Source organism: Bos grunniens, chromosome 8 (assembly GCF_055505025.1).
Source record: "Bos grunniens cultivar Pamir isolate PY7600 chromosome 8, Bosgru_T2T1.0, whole genome shotgun sequence".
Lineage (NCBI taxonomy): Eukaryota > Metazoa > Chordata > Mammalia > Artiodactyla > Bovidae > Bos > Bos grunniens.
Window position 1 is genome coordinate 82862750 of NC_141172.1, and position 22527 is coordinate 82885276.

The 22527-nt window shown below is 44.8% G+C and overlaps 2 protein-coding genes across 40 annotated transcripts in view; one reads left to right on the plus strand and one right to left on the minus strand.

The window, feature by feature from the left end:
* Positions 1 to 4239, plus strand: part of HABP4 (hyaluronan binding protein 4) — a 36122-nt gene extending 31883 nt beyond the window's left edge. For all 3 annotated transcript variants that reach the window (XM_086315555.1, XM_086315556.1, XM_086315557.1), the window contains 2 exons: positions 627 to 812; positions 2849 to 4239. In XM_086315555.1, coding sequence (XP_086171681.1) covers positions 627 to 812; positions 2849 to 2905 — 243 coding nt within the window. In that variant the 3' untranslated portion in view covers positions 2906 to 4239. The remainder of the gene's footprint in view (positions 1 to 626; positions 813 to 2848) is intronic.
* CDC14B (cell division cycle 14B) overlaps positions 1 to 22527 on the minus strand; it is a 164754-nt gene that overhangs the window by 25901 nt on the left and 116326 nt on the right. For 14 of the 37 annotated variants that reach the window (XR_015131928.1, XR_015131925.1, XR_015131929.1 and 11 more), the window contains one exon: positions 14269 to 17921. The exons of 3 other annotated variants lie outside the window; for them this stretch is intronic. Coding sequence is in view for 22 of the 34 variants with exons in the window: in XM_086315542.1 (XP_086171668.1) it covers positions 17885 to 17921 (37 nt within the window). In the remaining 12 variants the exon portion in view is untranslated. Of the gene's footprint in view, positions 1 to 6096; positions 10000 to 11050; positions 11115 to 14268; positions 18284 to 22527 lie in introns of those variants that run through there. 20 more of the 37 variants (XR_015131927.1, XR_015131930.1, XM_086417049.1 and 17 more) reach the window with 5 other exon arrangements.

Below are 22527 nucleotides of genomic sequence, written 5' to 3' on the forward strand. Positions count from 1 at the left end.
ATCCCAGGGATGGGGGAGCCTGGTAGGCTGCCGTCTATGGGGTTGCACAGATTCGGACACGACTGAAGCGACAGCAGCAACAGCAGTAGCAGCATAGAGTTTAGGGAACTCTATTCAATACTCTGTGATGATCTATATGGTGATAGAATCTTAAAAGAGTGGATTTATGCATTTATATAGCCAACTTGGGTTTTCCTGGTGGCTCAGCAGTAAAGAATCCACCTGCAGTGCAGGAGACACAGGTTTGATCCCTGGGTCAGGAAGATCCCTGGAGAAGGACATGGCAACCCACTACAGTATTCTTGCCTAGAGAATCCCATGGACGGAGGAGCCTGGTGGGCTACAGTTCATTGGGTTGGAATCAGACACGAGTTAGTGACTGAACAGCAGCAATAGCTGACTGACTTTGTTGTTACAGCAGAAACTAATCCAGCACTGTAAATCAGCTACTCCAATTAAATTAAAAAAGAAGGCCTGTCAGTATGAGAACGTGTGGCTGCAAAATGTGCAAAACCCACGCAGCTGGACGCAGAGCAGCCACATCATCTTCCCCTGCTCAGCCCAGTGAGTGTCCATGGAGACGGCCGTGTGTATGTTCTGTGTTTGATGCTGTAACTGTGTTTCAGATGGTAAAGGATGACTATGAAGATGATGCCCATGTTTTCCGGAAAGCGGCCAATGACATCACATCCCAGCTGGAGATTAATTTTGGTAACCTCCCTCGTCCTGGGCGTGGAGCCAGAGGTGGCACACGGGGAGGCCGGGGAAGGATCAGAAGGGCAGAAAACTATGGACCCAGAGCAGAAGTGGTGGTAAGTGTGTATATTCTAAATCCTGGGTGGTTTTCTGAAGTGAGAGGATGAAGATGCCCTGGGCCTACATAGTTTAATTTTGGAGGATCATCAAGTTCTTCCTGATCTAGATAGAGGACGTTCTTTCTCCTCTGTCTAGTGTGGGTCTCATGTTAGAGTGTTTGGAATGGTCATCAGCATGATGGGCATCAGTTGGATACAGACCATTGTGTAGCCCTGGCCTCCAGGGTCTCCAGGGAAGTCTGTCTGCTATGAGTGTACACTCAGCTGGAGAAGAATTCACACATGTGCATCAGGTGAGGTCCCCAGGCTTGGTATTGAATCAGATCAGCTGACAGTTGCTTACTACGTGTAAGCAACGCTGTGCCCTGATGCTTTCGGAGTAGACAGAATCCTTCCAACAGCTTCAAGGCAACCTTTTCACGTCAAACCATTCTTTGCCACTCTTCAGCCAACGCTGCCCTACTTCTGGGACACACAACCTTGTTCCTTGCTCCATGGGCCTTTCTGCCTGCTGGCCTTCCTCCCACCCCTTTGCCTGTTTACCTAGGATAGATCCTCTAATCTCCCTTCATCAGAGGAGGCTTCCAGGCCAGGTCAGAGTCCTTCCTTTCTTTGAAGCACCATCTGCACGTTTAATTGTACTATCGCCGGCACAGTTGTTGGCCAGCGTCTGCTGTCTCCAGAAGACAGACTGGTTTCCCCAATGCCTAGTGTAATATGAGCTGTACTAGACGCTTCATCAGTGTTTTATGAATAAATATACCAAGACCTGGTTAGTGGGAATCGGGCACAAGGTTTGGCAGCCAGCAGAGGCACCAGTGCTGTCCCTGTGAAAATGGAGCAGCCCCTTCTTTGTGGCTGATCCTGGAAATGTTCCTTTTGCTGCCAATTCCCTTATTCCAGGGAGCAACCCCTGGGAGGAGTCTAACTTGTTATACTTCAGCAAGAACGAAAACAAGTGTTTTTTCTGGGTAAATCTGAGGCCAACTTGGAAAAAGGATCAATTCTGGAAATAGAAAATACACGCCTGCCCCTTTCCAATAGCAGCTCTGCCGCTGTGGTGCAGTGCGGCTATCTGTGCAAGGGGCCCTGCCACCCACCGGGCTCTTCCAGCTCTGCACCACCCTCAGGCCCCACCCCCTTCACAGCTGCATGGTGTCAGAATCCTGTTCTTTTTGCTCATTTGTTGTGGTTATCTCCAGAAGTTTCTCTTTTAGAAGACATCACTTAACTGTAATGTGTGCATGGCCACCAAGTTGCACTGGACGCCCTGACGGTGGGCCTCTGTTCCCAGGCCACCTGTTACTGATGTGACCAGTATGCTCCTCCTGCAGGAGCTCTATGAGCTCCTGAGGGTAGGACTGTCTTTAATCATCCTTGTATCTCCATGTAGCAAATGTTCTGTCATGTTTATTGGATGAAGGAGGGGCTAGATAAAGGGTCCAGGTGGTGCTAATGGTAAAGAACCCACCTGCCAATGCAGGATACGTGAGACACGGGTTCGATCCCTGAGTCGGGAACATTCCCTGGAGGAAGGCATGACAATCCACTCTAGTATTCTTGCCTGGAGAATCCCATGGACAAAGGAGCCTGTTGGGCTATAGTCCGTAGGGGTGCAAAGAGTCAAATACAACTGAAGTGACTTAGCACACATGCACGCAAGGTGCAAATAAAGGCTCACAGTAAGGATTTGTGGGAGTGAGGGCTGGGGCAGGGCGTGGGCGAGGCAGGGTGGCAGGCACTGCCAGCCATTCTGCAGTGGGGACAGAGCGGGTCAGAGGAGGGAGAAGCATGCTTCTGGGCCCCCCTCTGCAGGGTCTGTGCAGAACTTGGCTGCAGCTCAGAGCAGGGCCTCGCATAGAGAGCCCCTGCCACTCCTCTCTTCCCACTGGGCCTCCCTCCCTCAGTGTGGGGCCGCTTACCCCTACTCGGTTAGCTCCTCCCTGAGAGAGTAGGTACTGTGTTTCACACACTTCTGCACCCAGGTGGGAATGGGTGAACTGACAGTTGGTTTCAAAACTTCTCTTTTTCAGATACAAGATGTTGCTCCAAACCCGGATGACCCTGAAGACTTCCCTGCTCTGGCTTGAGACAGCCCAATTTCCCTGGCAACTTAAACAGCACTGGCGTACCTATGAAGAGACTTTCCTTGCTGTGGGGAAGAGAGTCCGACTCTAAGAACAATAGATGTTGCTTTTTCCCATATAGTTTGAGCTCATTGCACTCTTTTTGGTCTGGGTGGTTTGTGGGAACAGGGATTTCTCCAGACACCTAAAGAGCAGCAGTTCTGGCTGGGGGTTAGTCTGGCACTTTCCCAGGAAGGTAGATAATGGTGATTATTTTTTTATTTAATGAATTCCAAATGTAGTTCAGAAATAATGTTTAAAACTTGTACATAGAAATTGTATTGAATCCTCCACAAAAGCATGGAGAGTAAAGCAAGTTGTAAAATAGAATCTATTGAGACTACTTAGTAAGTTGTATAGATACCGGAAGGCTGTGTCCTTCAGTATTAGAGGAAATACATATAACTCTGCTATTAATTTAAAGCAGTCACAGCCTAGTTTTCAGAGACCAAGAAATTAAAATAGTTATATTTACCATTTACTTGTAAATGTTATATTCTCCTGGAATTTTTTTGGTTTTTTATTTAACCAATAATTTTAAATAGCTATTGTGCACTCAAAGGTTGCCACTCTGGCAGAGAATTAGGGCAAGTATTGGGGTTTTTCATGGTGATTTAAACTACCTCGTGGTTTCTGTGTGTATGTAACACACACATACACACATGCTTAGCATAAATGTGCATATTTAGTGTTTGGGTGGTTTTTAGGATGTGTATTAAGTATATGATCTTTAAAATCATGTTATTTAACCCACCAATCAAATGAAAAGGGGTCCAGGGAAAAGAGGGTTGCAGATTGTCTCCCTCAAAGCTAGTGTCAGAATTCAACACCTGTGTTCAAAGGCTGTCTGTCCCTGTCCTGGGCAAGACTTGTAAATAATACTGAACACCCATAAGCAGTTTTTCTCTCTCGGCCCTGCACCAGTTCGAGTTCCTCTTTCTTGCCTTTGGAGCATGTTAGGGTTAGGGGTTTCCTTGGAGGTTCAAGAAAACCCCACTCATCAGCAGGGCTGAGACTGGGAGGCCCATGGCGGTTCAGCTAGCTGCCTGTGGGTCGTGCCGCGATGGTGGCTGGGGTGGAGGCAGCTGTTAACAGCCCCGGAAGCTGGGGCGACACTCTTCCCATTTTACTGAAGAAACTGGGTAACAGTCACAAACTTGTTACACAGTTGATATGTTTATGTTGGAATCTGAACCTTGGTCTCAGGATTTGTGCTTTTTTTTGCCTTGCTATACTGTCCAAGATGGCAGTTCTGAACTTGAACCCAAGTGTAAATAAAGGTTGGTATTCCCTCCTAACTTTGTGTATAGAGAGTTGAATCCTTTTAGTGACACCCAGGTCAAGCAGGAAGAACATGGGGAAAGACCACAGTGGAGTCATTTCACATTTTGTTGAATAATCAGAGCTGAACCCTTAGTCACATTAAGCCACTGTGGTTGACAGCCTACTTTTGGATTCTTGTTATTAATCGGAGTATTAAGGTCATCATTTTCTTCTCCCTCCCCAGAAAAAGACGGTGAACGTCAGTACCTAATCTGAGTTAAGAAGTCTTGTGAGAGTAAATGTCATGTTCAGCCGTGAGCTGGTGCAGTGTGTCACTACTCAGCAGGCTTGAGCTGTCACATTAAGTCATTCTGCCTTGCCTTGGCTTTGAAGATTGGCAAAACAGAGATCCCTTTCAAAATTCCCTTATTCCCTTTAGTGTCATGAATAACACTTGCAAAGCCCATTGTGCTAGATTTCATGTTGTATATGCAAACACCGCATCCTTCCCAGAGAGACTGAGAATTCCTGTATCACGGAGCAGTCTCAGATCTCAGGGTCAGAAAGTCTGGTGAGGGGATAGGGGATGGGTTCTGGGCCTGCAGAGGTCTTCATTTGCTCACCAGGACTACCTCTTACCAATTTGGTGGGTCAGATGAATGTCAGGCTTTTGTCACAGGATTGTCCACAGTCCAGCCCCAGAGAAGACAGGGCAGGAGCACAGGGCAGGAGGAATCCATAATGTGATGTAGGGAAACTCAGGAGGCAGGATTGAGTTTGGACCTGTACACAAGGCAAGGCCTTCCAGAGGACTTCCCCTGCACAACTCCTTTGAGGTGATTTGGTATAGATATGTTGTCATGAGGTGGGACCCGTTTCTAGCTGATAACTTTAATACTAAGCAAATTAACCCCAGCTAAGAAAACTTGTGAGTCTAACAAACCCTTTTAGAAAGTGAGGTCAAGCATATTTGAATTCCCAAGGCAGGTGTGCCAGCCCCAAGCCGCCTGACCCAGGAGCTCACTTCTGGGGCTCAGGCTGCCAGAGCAGGAGTTAGAGATGAGCTGGTCCCAGGACCTGCAGCGAGGAGAGCCTCATCAATAAAGAGGTGTGAGCTGGATGAGGGTTTGGCCCCTGCTTTGACCAGATGAAAACCTGACCATCTAGGAAGAAGCGGAGTCACTGCAGAAGCTGCTGCTGGCTGGGAACCTGGTGCTGGATGGTCTGAACATCTAGCCAGGCTACTTTGAAAAATATATCTTTAGCCCAGTGTTACTGATGAACAGTTGACATTTTCATCTCATGCAAGGCTGGCCCCTCACAGAAGCCATAGCAGGCACCCCGTTTTCTAGTGCTGGGTTCTAGTGGAGGCCCTGTCCTCCCCTATTCCCTGGCTCCTCCATGCCAGCCCAGGGCATAGGTGTTTCATGGATGACGGCATTGCTTCTCCTTTGAAACCACACCATGTGTGGTGTTGGCAAATTCTAGGGAAGAGCAGGATCCAGGTCTCAGATGCTGGGAAAGGTCAGCCCTTGAAGGGAAAACAGGACTGCCACCTACTAACTTATCCAGGAGAGAGAGATGCTGCCAACAGAGGGCGGGGAGACCAGAGCATGAGTGTAGCAGGACAAGCAGAGGTTCACTTCGAGGAAAAAATGTGCCCAGTTTCCTTTCACTCTGCTGCTGTTATCCTCAGCACCCGGAGGAGACAGGGCTGTGGGGATCACATTCTGTGAACACCCTCCAGGGCCTGCCGCCTCACCTCCACATCCTCCCGACTCTGGCCTGAAGTGAGGTGCTCAGGCAGCCAGCGACACTGCCCACGGCATGTCCCAGAGGTGGAGGCTCTTAGTATTTGTGTAGTAAAGCGAGTGAGAAAGGAAGAAAGCAAGTTATTGAAAAGAAATCTTTATTGTTAAATACAACACAAAAGTGCAAAACTTTATTGTAACCACCACCTAAGTCAAGGAACCTGTTTCCCCAGGAGGCTGTCTATGTGACCCTGTCAATCACAGCCTGCCCTCCTTCTGAAAGGAGTACTATCCTCACTTAAAGGAAGCACTGCCCAAGGAGGCAAACCTTAGCAATAAGGCTCTGCCCTTTACCTGAACGTCCTTTAAGTCTGAAGGGTCCTCCTCTACCTTTATTGCAGAACCTGGGTAACTTGAGGAAATGAGCATTTCTTGAGTAACTGCTGTGTGCTGTCTTATAATTGTCTCATCACTTGTCAGGGAACAGGAAGAAACATCCATCTTCCATGCTCCCTAACTAGTATTTGGGCGGAATGGGATGAAAAGATGAAGGAGAAAGAAGATTCGGTCCCCAAGCTGTGTTCTTTCTACACACCCCTGAAATTTCTAGTTAATGTTACTAGTCCTTTGGGCAAAGCTGCAGAGAGAGGGTCAGGAAAGGCCAGAAGATACGTGTGCCTCTGTGGGAGCCAAAGGACCACACGGGGTGTGCTCTGTGTTTAGCTACTCCCTGGGGTGAGATGGTGCCCATGGCAATGCCACACTGTGACACATTCTCCTAAAAACATCTGAAGAACTCTTAGAAAGCTTTGGGGCTTCCGAGGTGGTGCTAGGGGTAAAGAACCTGTCTGCCAGTGCAGGAGATGTAAGAGACGTGGGTTCGATCCCTGAGTCAGGAAGATCCCCTGGAGGAGGGCATGGCAACCCACTCCAGTATTCTTGCTTGGAGAATCCCATGGACAGAAGAGTCTGGTGGGCTATAGTCCATAGGGTCGCAAAGGGTTGGACATGACTGAAGTGACTTAGTACACATGTAGAAAGCTTTAATAGGTCTCCTGCACAGGTGGTGATGGCAAGTCTTGGGAGGGCACGAGACTAGGTTCAAGGCTGCTGGCAAGGTGCTGGTGGAGACGGGCAGAAGCTTGGCTCTCCCAGGGGCCTCATGAAGCCTAAAGTCCGAAGCTCTCCAGGAGCCTCTGCCCAGGCCACCTCTGCCCATCTCCTGTTGCTCCAGAAGAGCCTTTTCCTTGGCCTTAGGTTTCCCAGGACCCAAGACAGTAGGACTTTCCCCAACCAAACCACAAACGCTCTCTAAACTATCACAGCTTCACCACGGGTGAAACTGGCCCCATAGTGTGGGGAAAGCACCAACTGCCTTGTTTCTTTGCAAAAATGTGGCCCCATTTCAGAAGGCTGATTTGGGAGCATCGTTGGGGAACACCTGTCATGAGAATAGAGTGGCATCAACTTACACATAGGAAAAGGTCAGCTTTCATTCCAATCCCAAAGAAAGGGAACGCCAAAGAATGTTCAAAGTGAAAGTGAAAGTGAAAGTGAAGTCGCTCAGTTGTGTCCAACTCTTTGCGACCCCATGGACTGTAGCCTACCAGGCTCCTCTGTCCATGGGATTTTCCAGGCAAGAGTACTGGAGTGGGGTGCTATTTCCTTCTCCAGGGGATCTTCCCAACCCAGGGATTAAACCTGTGTCTCCCACATTGTAGGCAGACGCTTTACCATCTGATACACCAGGGAACTACTGCATATTTGCAGTCATCTCACATGCTAGCAAAGTAATGCTCAAAATTCTCCAAGCCAGGCTTCAACAGTACATGAAAGCTGGATTTAGAGAAGGCAGGGGAACCAGAGATCAAACTGCCAATATCCACTGGATCATAGGAAAAGCAAGAGAAACCAGAAAAACATCTGCTTCATTGAATATGCTAAAGCCTTTGACTGTATGGATCACAACAAACTGTGGAAAATTCTGAAAGAGATGGGAATACCAGACCACCTGACCTGCCTCCTGAGAAAACTGTATGCAGGTTAAGAAGCAATAGTTAGAACCGGACATGGAACAATGGACTGGTTTCAAACTGGGAAAGGAGTACCTCAAGGCTGTATATTGTCACCTTGCTTATTTAACTTACCATGCAGACTACATCATGAGAAATGCTGGGCTGGAATCAAGATTGCAGGGAGAAATATCAGTAACCTCAGATATGCAGATGACACCCCACTTATGGCAGGAAGTGAAGAGGAACTAAAGAGCCTCTTGATGAAAGTGAAAGAGGAGAGTGAGAAAGCTAACTTAAAACTCAACATTCAAAAAACTAAGATCATGGCATCTGGTCCCATCACTTCATGGCAAATAGATGGGGAAACAATGGACACAGTGACAGACTTTATTTTCCTGGGCTCCAAAGTCACTGCAGATGGTGACTGCAGCCACAAAAATAAAAGACTCCTTGGAAGAAAAGCTATGACAAACTTAGCATATTAAAAAGCAGAGACATTACTTTGCCGACAAAGCTCCGTATGGTCAAAGCTATGGTTTTTTCCAGAAGTTATGTATGCATATGAGAGTTGGACCATAAAGAAGGCTGAGTGTCAAAGAATTGATGCTTTTGAACTATGGTGTTGGAGAAGACTCTTGAGAATCCCTTGGACAGCAAGGAGATCAAACCAGTCCATCCTAAAGGAAATCAGTCTTGACTATTCATTGGAGGAACTGGTGCTGAATCTGAAGTTCCAGTACTTTGGCCACCTGATATGAAGAACTAACTCATTGGAAAAGACCCTGAAGGTGGGAAAGATAGAAGGCAAAAGGAGAAGGGGATGACAGAGGATGAGATGGTTGGATGGCATCACCGACTTGATGGACACGAGTTTGAGCAGGCTCCCGGAGATGGTGAAGGACAGGGAGGCCTGGTGTGCTGCTGTCCATGGGGTCACAAAGAGTCAGACATGACTGAGCGACTGAACTGAACTTACACATAAGTCCCTCAGGGGTTTCTGAGAGTTCTTAAAAAAGAGGAAGAGTATTTTCTCCAGAATAGCCACCCTGCCAGAGGCACCAAGGATACCTCCAGTCGGGGTGTACACAACCCAGCCCCAGGGGACCTCACTCACCTTGATGAACGACCTGCATAGATGTGTGGGTGGCTCTGGTCTGCACTTCACCCACCCCCTCAGATAGGAGAGCAGCATCAGAGCAACAGAGAGGAAAACAATACGCCTGAGGTAAGTCCTACATTCTTGGCAGTGCAAAATGATCAGAAGGAGAGTGTTCTGGTGAGAAGGGAAAGTGAGAGTGTAAGTGAGCGGGGGAGCCAAAGAAACATTCAGTGAGAGGGGTAGCATGCTTGGGAGAAAGGAAGCTGGAGAAATGCAGAGGCCAGGTGGCCCAGCAAAGAAAGTGGAGACCCAGGGTCCTGTGACTAGGTTGGAAAGACCTCCTTCAGGGATTTTCACCGAGGATCCCCAAGGCCCAGAACAGGGCTCGGAATGACTGTAGAACAGGCTTCTTCAGGGCACACGTCTGGGGGCACCCTCCAGTGCACCTGTGTGACTGGCACCCCTGGGGTTGGATGATGCTCAGCCAGTGATGCTATGGAGGGCTTGTCTACAAAGTCTTCAAAATCTTGTGTTTGAGGGAGACAGAGGAATCTGCTCCCATCAGATAGTCACAAGGAGTCTAATGTAAGAAAGCTCAAAGAATGCTATCCATTTGGAATTGTACCACTACCACAGAGGGGGTGCCAGCTTGGACCTGCTCCCAACCCAGGAGCAGGTAGCCTACAGAAGTCCCAGCTCTGGCTTTGGGCTGAGATCTCAATACCCAGGGGAAGAATGAGGCAGAAACTCCTATGCTACGAGGCTGAGGCATGGACCTGAGGAAACAGGTTTAAACTGCATCTTGAGAAAATTTCCGATGGTAAGCGCTGTGCTGTCCAGGGGAGACCTCTGGAGATCTAGTCCCTGCGGATCCCGAGCCAGATTAAAAGTCGGTCTAGGAAGGTCACAGCCCGGGACATCCAACCATCACTAGAAAAGCGGGGGAGACAGACGAGTTGTATTTATAACACCAGAACCTGTCTTAGGGGGTTACTGGATACTACAGGGACTGGTTTAATTTGCTGGCTGGAGAAAAGACCCCAAGTTTCATGCTGTTTAAAAGTGGACAAATATGGGGTTGGCCAGACTGAAACACTCTAAAAGGCAGGAGTGAGCTAGGGTGGCCACCAGTCATCATGTCCCGGTCCCCACTCCTGTCTGCCAAAGCTGAATGAATACTCAACTGCTACTTGAGGATATGCCAATCACTGGTCTGCCTAGGGTACTCCAGTGTACTCTAGGATCCTTGGGGATCCTCTCCAGCTCTGTCACAACAGACCCCTTGCGCTTAGGGACGGAGAACACAGGATGGGCAACCTCCCTGTGGCTGCTACACTGATAAGCCAGGGCCAGGCAGGAAGGCCGGCCTGAAGTCTGAGTCCCCCACTTTCATGAAAATGAGCCTTGTTCTCAGGGTTAGCCCCCGCTGCCTCCTATATTAATGAAAGCTTTCCTTCGTGCCCTTCCTCTGCCAGCTGGGGCTTGGACCAGAGTAAAACAAGGTGAGAGCACAATATTCACTTCACAGTCTACTGCTGTTTCCGTGACATCACCCAGTGGAGCTGTGTTTGAACCTAATCAGCAGTTCCCAACTGGGGGCGGCACAGCCTCCTGAAAGTGGCTGAAAATGCGTATTGGGAGGGGCGGGGGTGGGGTGGGGTTGGCTTACCCAATGGGTGGGAACACTACTGGCATTTAGTAGGAGGGGCAGGTGGGGGAGGTTTGCAAGGAATGCCAGACTGGCTGCATTCTCTGGAGTTCTACACAAGGAAGAATTGTCTGCCTGAAAAGTCATCTTGTTTTACATGGAGAAGCAAACCCACCATGAGAACCACTGCCTTTCTCAAAGTAAAAAAATGCACAACCCTACTGCCTTCCCCTTTCTTCCTATTCCCACCCAAAGCCTCTCCTCATTTAAACCGATGATCTAAGAATCAGAGGGGCCGTAGCCAGGGTCCCGCCCTGCAGGAGGCCTCCTTACCTGGGCATCTCAGTGTGGATAGAGCACCCGTCATCCAGAAGCATGTCAAAGCCATGCAGACTTGCTAGCAAAGAAATGAGACACAGTTGAGAAAAGGCAAAGACCAGATGTGCTTCAGGGGCAGGGTGGAGGGATTTCCGTTCCACATGGATGGGGCCAGGTTCCCCATCGAGGGAGTTGGGGTGACGTACTGAGAGGAATCTGAAAGGGTTTCCCAGAGTCCATATGCTCCTCCAGTAAGCGAGAAGATGGTGAGACTATATATAATAAAGGAGTATATTATGCTAACCACTTAGAAGACAAAATGCCCCAAATCTCAATAATGGGGCAGCTCAAAGACTGGACTAAATATACCAGGGAGGGATGGTGACTGCAACCCATGGCACAGACCCATGGGGTCAGTGCCGTCCAGTTAGCCAGCTCAGCAGTGTCACAGCAGCTGCCAATGTGGTGCACAGGGAGTACAGAGGACGGTATGTGTGCCAGTTCTTTTGAAAAGCAGTAGGCAATTCTAATTTTTTAATTAAACATAATATACATGGCTCTTAGTATGTACCAGGTGCTTGTTCTAAGTAATTAACAAATATTAAATCCTCAAACAACTGTATTAGATATTGTCATTCTGGCCCAAATCACACAGCTAATAAGTGGCAGAGCAAAGGTTTACACCCAGTCTGGGTCCAGAATCCATGCTCTGAACTCCTATTAACCAAGCTGCTTTTTGATGCAGTGTACATGAAAAGCTTTAAGATTTTGCATGTCCCTGACCTAGAAATGCCTTTTAAAAGAATTTAACCTAAGGAAATCAGCAGCACCACCCAGGAAGAATTTACATATGAGAATATTCATGCAGCGGTAAACCAGTAAAAAGCTGGAAACCACCTACATGCGCAACAATGGGGAGAATGGTTACTTAAGTCGTGGCGTTCTACAGAGAAGTTTGTGGAGAATTCCTCCCACTACACTGCCTCTCAATGTACCCCCAGCTGCGTTTAAGACCCAAAAGTGGAGGAAAAGAGAGCAATGGTGGATATTATGCTCCACACTGGCACCAGGCCCCATACTAAGGCACAGTCACGTAATTTGGTCTTTTTTAATCCAAACACCATGCACTTACTAGTCCAGTTTTATGGATGAACAAAGTGAGAGCCAGGAGGCAGATAAAGGATCCACAGAATAAATGGTAGAGCTCATTTCAGAACGCACATTGCTGACTGCCCTCTCCGTACCAACCTGCTATTTCAATATGAGGGTGCCTTCTCTACTAAATTATTTCAGCACTCTGCCTTGATCACTCTCAAGAGAGTTCAGTGCGTGAATTTCTCCCTTCAGAAGTCAAATTGTCTGGCCTCTTAAAAAATTTTTTTTATACTTGTATGGAATTATGCTGCAGGGACTAAAAATAGCAGAGACTGAGAGACGATCATCTGCTATCAAAAACTGGTCTTTACCTAATTAAAAGAAAATTATCTTAAATGTATAAAAATTAATTTATTGAATCCTAAATGAAAACAATCCTGAATATTCATTGGAAGGACTGATGCTGAAGCTGAAGATCCAAGACTTTGGCCACCTGATGTGAAGAGCTGACTCACAATAAAAATTAAGTTATTGAAAGTGAAAGTGAAGTGGCTCAGTCGTGTCTGACTCTTAGTGACCCCATGGACCGTAGCCTACCAGGCTCCTTAGTCCATGGAATTTTCCAGGCAAGAATACTGGAGTGGGCTGCCATTTCCTTCTCCAGAGGATCTTCCCAACCAAGGAATTGAACCCAGGTCTGCTGCATTGCAGGCAGACACTTTACTCTCTGAGCCACCAGGGAAATTATTGAAAGCTAGGTGCCAAATGCCATTTGAAGCACGTCCCATGTATTATCCCACTTAATTCTCATTATAATTGTTAAGGTGAAAATTCTCTTATTCCTGTTTTATTTATGGAACAGAAGTAGAGGTGTTTAGTGAATTGTCCATGTGGTAAATGAAAACTGGACAGTGGTCAACAACAGAGAAAGCAAGCAAGAATCTACAGGGCTAGGGTCTCAGAGGCTGGGTGCTCACACTGCACAGCCCTGGAAGACACGGCTGCTCCCAAGAGAAGCAGGCACGTCCTCTAGTTTCATCCAGGGCCAAGCCTCAGAGCCCGACTGCCAAGCCTGCCCCCTTCACGCTCACATATCTTGAGCTGCTTGGCCAATGCCACCTGAGCTCCAGTGGGTCAGTAGGAGGGCACACAACTCAGGGTAAACCATGGAGGAGCAGGCAGACACGGCAAAGCCTACAAACTGCTCTTTGAGGGCAGTGGTGTGCAGGAGTTTGGATGAGAAGACCAGTCCCTTGACTTTGTACTTTGAAAACTCATATCCTAGAACAAATCAAAGCTAAGCTCTTGGGGAACTGGACAGCACCCCTTAACAGGACAGGTTCCTACATCCTAGACATAACCTCTGCATGATGATGCGGGCAATTAGGTTTTTTAGGATTCTGCCCTGCAAGAGACCAAGAGGGAAGGCAGGTAATTAGCTGTGGATGGTGTTGTTGGTTATACACTGGGATACGAAGTGCTCCAGCACTGGTCCTGCCTTTACTTAGCACTTTAAGCCGGACCTTGGCAGGTAAAATGAAGGGGCTACAGTGTGTGACCCATGAGGCTCCAAGGGTCTGACTTACAAGTGTCTTTTCCTTAGCAGTTTTTAGAAGGGTCAAACCTTTACATGCCTGAGCTGGTTAGTGGGTATCTGTAGAGTGAGTTCATATCAGGAGCCCCCTCACTTACTTACTGTCTTATCCTGAGGAAGACATTACAGACTAAACAGTATACCCCCCAAATTCTTAAGTTGAAGTCCTTCCACCAATACCTCAGAATGGAACTGTATCTGGGGACAGTGCCTTTAAAGAGGTAATGAACTTAAAATGAGGTCATTAAGATAGACCTTAATCCAACCTGATTCATATGATAAGAAATGGGGGACAGACAGAGGGGCACCAGGGATTAGAGGACACAGAGAGAGGCATCAGAAGAGAGGAAGAGAAACCACCCAGCTAACAACACCCTGACCCTGGGATTTCTAACCTCTAGAACTGTAACAAAGTAAATTTCTGTTAAGCCGCCCAGACCACATCCTAGCAAACTAATACTGCAGAGGGTTATATCCACTTTACACTTTAACCACAGCTTACCATGATTCAGAATGATAAGTGAGTAAAAAATTCAAAAGGCTCTTTGGTTAATACTTTTAATGATACGATTATAATTATACAACGTCCATTATTCAACATTTTGTATAAAAACAGTTACAATACACAAATGTGACAATATGTATCAAACTACATAGATATGCAAAGTTTACAGGCCATTATGAAGCTTTATCTTAAAAATACCTTCAGGAAAATAAACATTCATTCAACCAGTTCTCTCAGCTTTATAAAATATGATTAGAAATATACATTTTACTTAAAAAAATCAAGACAATGATTGATCAAATATTGATTAATCAGTTACATTTTAAAACTTTTAATAATCTATACATGAGTGCAGGTTAGATAAAAGTCTGCAAATCATTGATATAAAACTGCAGTAATATAATCAGATGAACATATTTGCTGACAGTTAATTCTACTGGGCAATTAAGGAGGTAATTTCCTACACAGTATAGGTGAACTGTCCAGTCGATTAAATACATCTGTAGTATTTCCGCGTAGGGACATGGAGAATACTCAGATTTAGGAGAAAAGAAAGAGCAGCAGCTAGACTCACAGAACAGTTTCGAGGGGAGAAAACTATTGCAGAATTAAAACAGACTATTTTAAAGTTGCTTTTGCTTTCCAAAATGCAATTACTAGTTTAAAAAATGTATGAAGAGAAGCAGCTATGCTACTTTCTGACAGACATCCAAGGAGCGCAACACTCATTTGTCAAGCAAAGGAAAGGCTCCCGGAGCTCTTTGCATAACGCGGCCCAGAACGCCTGATGGTCCGAACAGCTCACCGAAGCATCTCACACTCCAAGGGCAGACACATCGCCTCATGAGAACACTTGGGAACTCTTTTAGATCTTGTCTGGGCCCAAGAGGTAGAAATCACCCCTGTGAGAGGCGGAAGAGGGTAGGGAAGCAAGCGGGTGGGGGACAGGCTAAGAGAATCAAGTTTAGAACAGAAAAATTCTGGAGACCAGAAGAGCAGTGTGCCACTTCGATGCAGCTACATTTTGACAAGTAAGGCTACTTGTTTTATTGAGGCACTGCTCAGGGTCCACCCCTCTTCATTCACAGGTTAGAGGGATTTCTAGTTTTTCTTTAGGATTACAAAATGCAAGTCTGTTCACACACCTAGGTGCCCAGTTTGGCAGACACTGATCTTTTGGGCTGTCCCTGACTGTTGATGATCTGAGTCCCCAGAAAGCTTAAAGGGCACCTAAAAATACTCACTTCTAATTTTTATCCCAATGGGAGCTCTCTTGGTGTATTTTCAAAGCTGTTTAAGGCTCTCAAGTTCAAGAAATCTCTCCATATCTGACATGCCCTATTTCATATTCCATACCAAGATCTTATACAACAAATTAAAAATGAGATTCTGAGAAGATTCTTGGGTGTGCTGAAGTTTCAGCTGGGGACAGGAGGAAGAGTCTTTTATTCACAGCAGGAAGAACTTTCCATCAGTCAGACCCAGAGACTTCCTAGATTCTCAATATCCCCCTTAACAATGTGCTATACCATCCATCTGAAGCACTGTCCCAAGTTGTGTGTTCCAAGGAATGTTTCTTAACAAATCACTAGTTTGCTATGACTACTTTCAGTGAGCCTGTCAAAAACAAGGATTTTTAGAAAGAACCACAGTGATAGCAACTGTAGCTGGAAAACTTGAGCAGCCACACAAAAAGGCAATTCGTAAAACAAAAAGTACATTGAAGCCCAAATTTTTCACTCTTGGCCAAAACATAAGATGGCTTATCCACTGTGAGGGAGACAGCATTTACTTGTTCCGATCAGCAAGAACAGTTCAGATGGAAGTTTGCTTTTCATAACTGCTGGGATCAGTTATGTAGGAAATGGCCTTTAAGGGTATAAAGGGAAGAAGGGTTGCCCTGAGAATTCAGTGTTTTATACCTGGGCACAGCTTGACTATTTAGTATCTCCCAGAACAACACAGCCAACAGGTTTCTTTTCCCACTCAAAGCTTCATCAAGAGCTGTCTTCCCTCAGCTAAGTGGGTCTTTGTATTTATGAACTTTCAGGGATAGAACACCACCATTTTTCTGAGGTCTGGTCCTGATGTTTAGAACCTGGCACAGCCTACCACATGGTGCCCAATGAGGAGGAGCTGCTTGTTTGATCAAAACAATGGCATCTTCCATCTCCCCTCAAAACTAGGCAAACTTACTCCAAGACAGTAGATACCATAAGAGATCCACAGTCTTCTGATTACTTTTTACATTAAACAGACTTTAATCTGCTTATTCCAACCACTCATTATTCTTTGTAACTATATTAAGAAGGCAGCTTTTTAAAAATGGAATTGCCTACTGACCTGATGCATTCATCTGGTAAAGAATGTGAAGGCATTTTGCCTTTCAATATATCTCCTCATTCTCGAAACTAGGATAGCCAAACACTGGTTAACAATAACTAAATCATTCACTTATGGAAGTAACCAAGGTGATTATAAATATTCTTTTATTTGGGGCCCTATTTCTTTTTAGCAGCAAATAAATTGTTTTGTGATTGCTTTACATTACAGACTGTTGTGTTTCTGTGGGATTGAGGGGAGAAGGCACTCTGCAAAGAGTTATTAGTTGTATTCCCTAACCGAAGGCAACAGTGAGTTTCTTATTTACAAATAAGGAAATCTAGATGCAAATAACCATGAGTGGAAACCAAAAGGCCTGAGGCCATTAACACAACAACAAAAATTCACAATGCTACAGAGAAAGACCCTGACAAAATAACTTTTTAAAAAAGTCGTCATTATTTGGGATCACTGTTTCCAGGGGAAACACCAACAGTGCGGGGGTTTTTCCTGCGTGGAAGTATGATTTTAATTTGCATGACTGGGTAACCAAATAGTGGGCAGCCTTGACATTCTTCAGACTCAAAGTGACACAGAAAAGAACGACTTACAACAATTTTCCAACTCTGAAGCTAGCCTCTCTTCCTGAGTCTTCTAAAGCTGCTACTAACACTCTCTCGATAGGGTTAGGGTACCAAAGTACCACTTTGTATTACAGCACGCAACAGTCTTTAAATGTGGTTTTCACAGGTTCTGGTTAATAAAGCACTCTTTGGTGGGAGACAAGCAGCTTGGGTACTTAACAGAGTTAACATTACAACAGTATTACAAATATTAAAGTGAAGATGATTAAACCAAATAGTATCAAATCACAGAAAGTACCATTTCAGTAATGCTTGTTTTAGCTTTATAAATTTTGACACAGGGTGAACAGCAAATAAATAAGTAAAAAACCTCCATCAGATCTTCAATTCTTCTGAAGGCCAGCAGCTAAAATGATTGCCATCACAGGGACACACGTGCACCACACAGACTAATCAGCTCTCCTGATAACAGAGGGCTTTGATATTTACACCTGAGACTAATTTACAACAGCTTTTTGTGTTCAAGACATTTTTATAGGAGAGTTGGGCCCTCTTCAAGTCATTCACTTGCACCCAAGCTCATGTAGTTATTTAAATTCCAGTGGACATTTTCTTCATTGAATAAACTTGTTAGGTGGAAAGCAGCTAAGGCTTTTGCAATTTTTTTTTTCCCAAATAAATTGTGCTAAAGTCCTGTTGTAGTTTTCTGTTCCTAGAGTCTTCCTTCAGTTCTGGTCACAGGTTTTTACTTAACGCAAGACTGTTTTAGTCCTTGAAATGGAGGGACTACAGGGGAAAAAAAAAAGGATTTTACCATGAAGGCTTTTAAGTGTCCCATATGTAGTTATCAAAGACAAGGAAGGCAACATAATAAAAATATTGACATGCTAAAAAGTATACACTTGTATAATTCTTTAATGACAGATACTTTGGAAAAGACAGTACAATATCAACCATAAAGTAAAGACAAACAGGAGAGAAAAGGCAGAGCAGAAAAAGTTTCAGTTCTGCAAAAAATTAAAAAACAATAAACAACAATAAAAAAAGAAGGGAGGGCAAAAGCAGCCGAGCAATGAGAGTACCATAATGCCATTAAGGGCATTTGTTGCAAAGCATTCCTTTTCCTTCTTTCTCTCTGAGGAATCAGGCTGTGGGAAAAGTGGGAAAGAACGAAAAGATAAAGAAGCGTTACTTGATTATTTCCAAAGGCAGAATGTGGTTACAGAAAAAGCCGGGGCACTGCAAGCCGTTTCCAGTTTAGCAGAGTGCAGCCGGCACCCCGCACCTGCTCCCGCCTTGCTCCACACCGCCGCACAGCTGCAAGGGGACAGCCGCCGACCCTTTTCTGTATGTGGGTCAACTGATCTACGTTGATCTTCATCCTACCTCCCTTCTTTCCTTCCCCAAGAGATCACTGTAACTTTCAACTAAACAGCGACTTTCAGAGGACAACTGAAGCAAAAGAAGAGAGAGAAACCAATTCCCGTCTGGAGGTGACCCTCACTTAGATGATGATGAGGTTCTATCAGAGCAGCTCATCTGAATCAATCACTTAGTTTTCCGAGACCCCAAGAGAGTACTGAGTATAAAGGTCCAGGTCAGTTTGGGAAGCCAAGTGGGAAGACATCTGAAATTTCAAAGGAAGATTAATAATTTAAAAGAACAGAGGTAACCAGCAGGAAAGAATATTTAGATATAACATTCTGGGGCTCCTACAGTGATACAGTTTTTAAAGATAATGGCAGTAACAAAAAATTAAAGCCCAGAGATGATGGAATAGACACCGAGATCTGAGACTCTAAGGACAAGAAGCATTGAAAGGTATGATGATGGCAAACTTCACAAACGAGAAGACTTAAAAAGCCAAAGTCTGAAATGCAGCTACTCCCAACTGAAAGGCCTGTGAAGAGACTCATGGCTTCAGGGGCTGAGGAAAGAGTCTGAGTATTTATCTTCCTCCAAAATATAATTAGGCACAAAAAATAAGCAGAAAGTGATGGTTCCCAATGATGCAACTTAGAATAAAAAAGACACTTGTACATGACAATTTTCTTAGAAAACAAATGAAGCTATGATTTCTTTTAAAAAGGAAATGAACAAAAGACAGACCAAAGAAACAACATAAGCTTACAGAAACATGCAGTCAACGGGTGAGCTGTGTAAAGACATGAACCAAATTGAATGACATCAAATGAGCTGGTTAAAGGTTCTCAATCAGAGGCTTGATGATGAAATGTTTGAGACTCATTCTAAAAGAGCTTTTCAGACAGTCCATACGAGAACACTGAAAAACAGGCCAATTCTATTTAGCTGGTTCTTCAGTGCATTTAGCAATTATTAAAAGAGAGACATTAAAATTGGTTTCTAGCTCTAACAGCAAGTGGGGGGTATAGAAGTCCATTAATTACTTCTCTGGACTTAAGAAAGGGGATGAGGAAGGTGCCACACAGACTCCCCTCAGCACTCCATCTGCCGCCAGACACTCCAGTGTTTCCATGCCTGAACTGTCATGGTTGTGCCAGAGCAGATTTAAGGTTAGATGTGGCTAGTGTTCAATGGATACATGGGAGAATAATCACCTGCCATGACAGACACATGGTGGCAATTCTTCCCAATAACAAATGACAACATTCATAATGATTTTTTCAGTCTCCAAATGAATACTTTTTTAGTGTGTTTGTGCAAAAGTTCTTCAAAGAGGTACAGCCTCTCAATACACTGCCAAAAATCAAAAGAGCCAAATCAATAGAAAGTGACTTTGGGTGAGGTGTTCATCCTGGAAGCCTCTAAGAGTAGAACAGAACACAGAAATGAAAGGTCAAGTTCTGTGGCACAATAGAGATGACGACACACAGACACATCATCAACCTGCAAGAGAGAGGACCTCGCAGATGGGGTAACAGCAGGCTGTCAGCCCTGGTGCCTCTGAAGTGTTTAATGTACACGGAAATGGGGTACTATTTTATATGTGTATATATGTGTGTACTGCTGTTCCAAGAAAAGATTTCTATTCAATACTTTAAAATTAGTTAATTAATAGCTCATATCCTCCAACCAAAAATGAGTACTATCCTATAGGATAAAAAGACAGGCTACAGCTTGGGTGCCTGACACCCATTATTTCCTAGAAGCAGGAGTGGGACTGTACATAGTGCATTTGCCTTTCTCTTGTGAGCTGCAAGTGGTCGCAGTTAAGGTGATGTTAAAACAGGCCAAAGCCAGGAAAAGAGGCAAAGGAGATCTGGCATGGAGGGAGGGCGTGGTTAAAAGCACCATGAAACCCAGCTGACTCCTGCTGTTTTATTTCTATGCCCCTCCAAATCTCTGAAAGTCCATTTCAGAATTTAAAAGAAGTCTTTGGTTTTCAGCACTATCCCAATTGCCTGAAAACTGCTTGGGCCGTTTTAATACTCAATCTATTCAGTCTGAGCTCTACTTTAAAGTCCTCAATGCAACAAGTCCAGGGACCTCAGGCAGATGCTCCCCACAATCAGGAACCACCTCTGCTGAAAAGCACAAGTTTAGATCACTAGACAAGACCTAGATGGAAAAACTGCCATCCGGCCACACCCTAAGAGGAGTGCGGTGTGGTCCGGCATGTGCAGCCCGGCTTCGGGACTCTAGTCATCTCATCCGAAACCTGGAGAGCACCATCCGGGAAAGCAGAAAGCAGAATTAAATGTGCAAAACACACCTGGCTGTGATGGAAGTCTGAAAAGAATATGTCCGTTCAAAATATGTCTAACAATCAACAGCAGCAGGCCTTTTACTTAAATTTTTAATAATTTACATAAAAGTGTCAAAGTTAAAAAACTCCCATTTCCCCTCATTTATTGTAGAAAAGTTAGAAAAAAAGAAAATGATAAGAAAAAAAGACTCCCCAACTGTTCTACCAACCAGAAGAACTGGTATTATAAGCACATTTTCCTTTGATCTTGGAGAAGAAAATAGCTATCCACTCCAGTATTCTTGTCTGGAGAATTCCATGGACAAAGGAACCTGGTGGGCTACAGTCTACGGGGTCCCAAAGAGTCGGACACAAGTGAATGACTAACACACACACACACACACACACACACAAATATTTATGCTGATAAATATTTATATACCTATACACTTTTACACATATATAAAACACATTTTACATTTGTAAAATTAAAGCAGTATTTCATAAGTTTTATGTGTAGCCCTTTTCACTTACTGCTCCATAAGCAGTTAACCCAGGTCATTAACTTTTCTTTGAAAACATGACTCTCAATTCATTTGGCAGAATTCATCAATCATTTCCTATTTCTTACTGTTATAAAAAAATTCTAGTATTATGTTATAATGTACCTAAACTCTTGACTTTTTTGTCAGCATTTCTCTAATATTCTTCTCAGTGGAATTAAAGAGTATTTGATACCCTCCCTAATGAAAAGTTTTAAACCCTACGATCATGAATCAGTGCCCAATTAATACTTGTTTGGAGGTACTATCACATTCTTAGCTAAATAAAAAGTTTGTAGTAAAAACTGTACAAAAGAATCTGCAAAGAGAAACAGCGGCAGAACTGAACAATTCCTTAAAACAGCAAAACAAACCGAGCTCTTCGATTGTTAGCAAGTCCCTTAGGACACAGGCTGCCACGGGGCCGCACCAGAAACCACCTCAGCGCTGAAGGTCGTGGCAGGCCCAAAGCCTCAAAGGTCTGAGAGCAGAGAAGTTAAAAAATAGCAAGGAAAACTGTGAAGAACCTTCTAGTCTGCTGCAGATTATCTTAGGTCGCTTGGGATCTCTGTAAGACAACACTGTCGTGCCTCATGGGTCGCCAGCTCTAGGCAAAGATACATAAACACAAAAAAGGTGCCCGCCTATCCATCCTGAGATGATGGGAAATGGGCAATCTGCTCTCTCCTAAAGGGGATCTGATTTTGGAATATGTTAAAAATGAAATGTCTCGGATCATGATAAACATCCAAAGACAATGGTGAGTGATGGATTTGGCCACAGAACATGTCCATTTTCTTGTCAGAGTGTATACTAATGAAGGAAGTGCAAGAGGCTAGACCAGAAGGGGAAGAGCTGCCCCTCGGGGTAGACTGTGACCAAGAGGACAGCCACTGGGTAAAGAAGGTTCCCAAACTCTCAAGAGTTCTCATTTTCCCACCACTTATGTGCAACTAATTCTCCAACAATTATGATGAGTCTGATATATTGACAGAAAGATTTCCTCCAAGTCCTGACAGAGAGAGCTTTGGAAGTTCTCAATTTAAGAACTCAGAAATACACACAACATTCTCAACTTTCCCGTATTATGACCCAGAGACCACATTTCCAATGTTAAGAATGACCTCTGAAAAACAAAACATAACCCTAAATTAAAATGGTCCAGATTTTCTCAGATGATGAA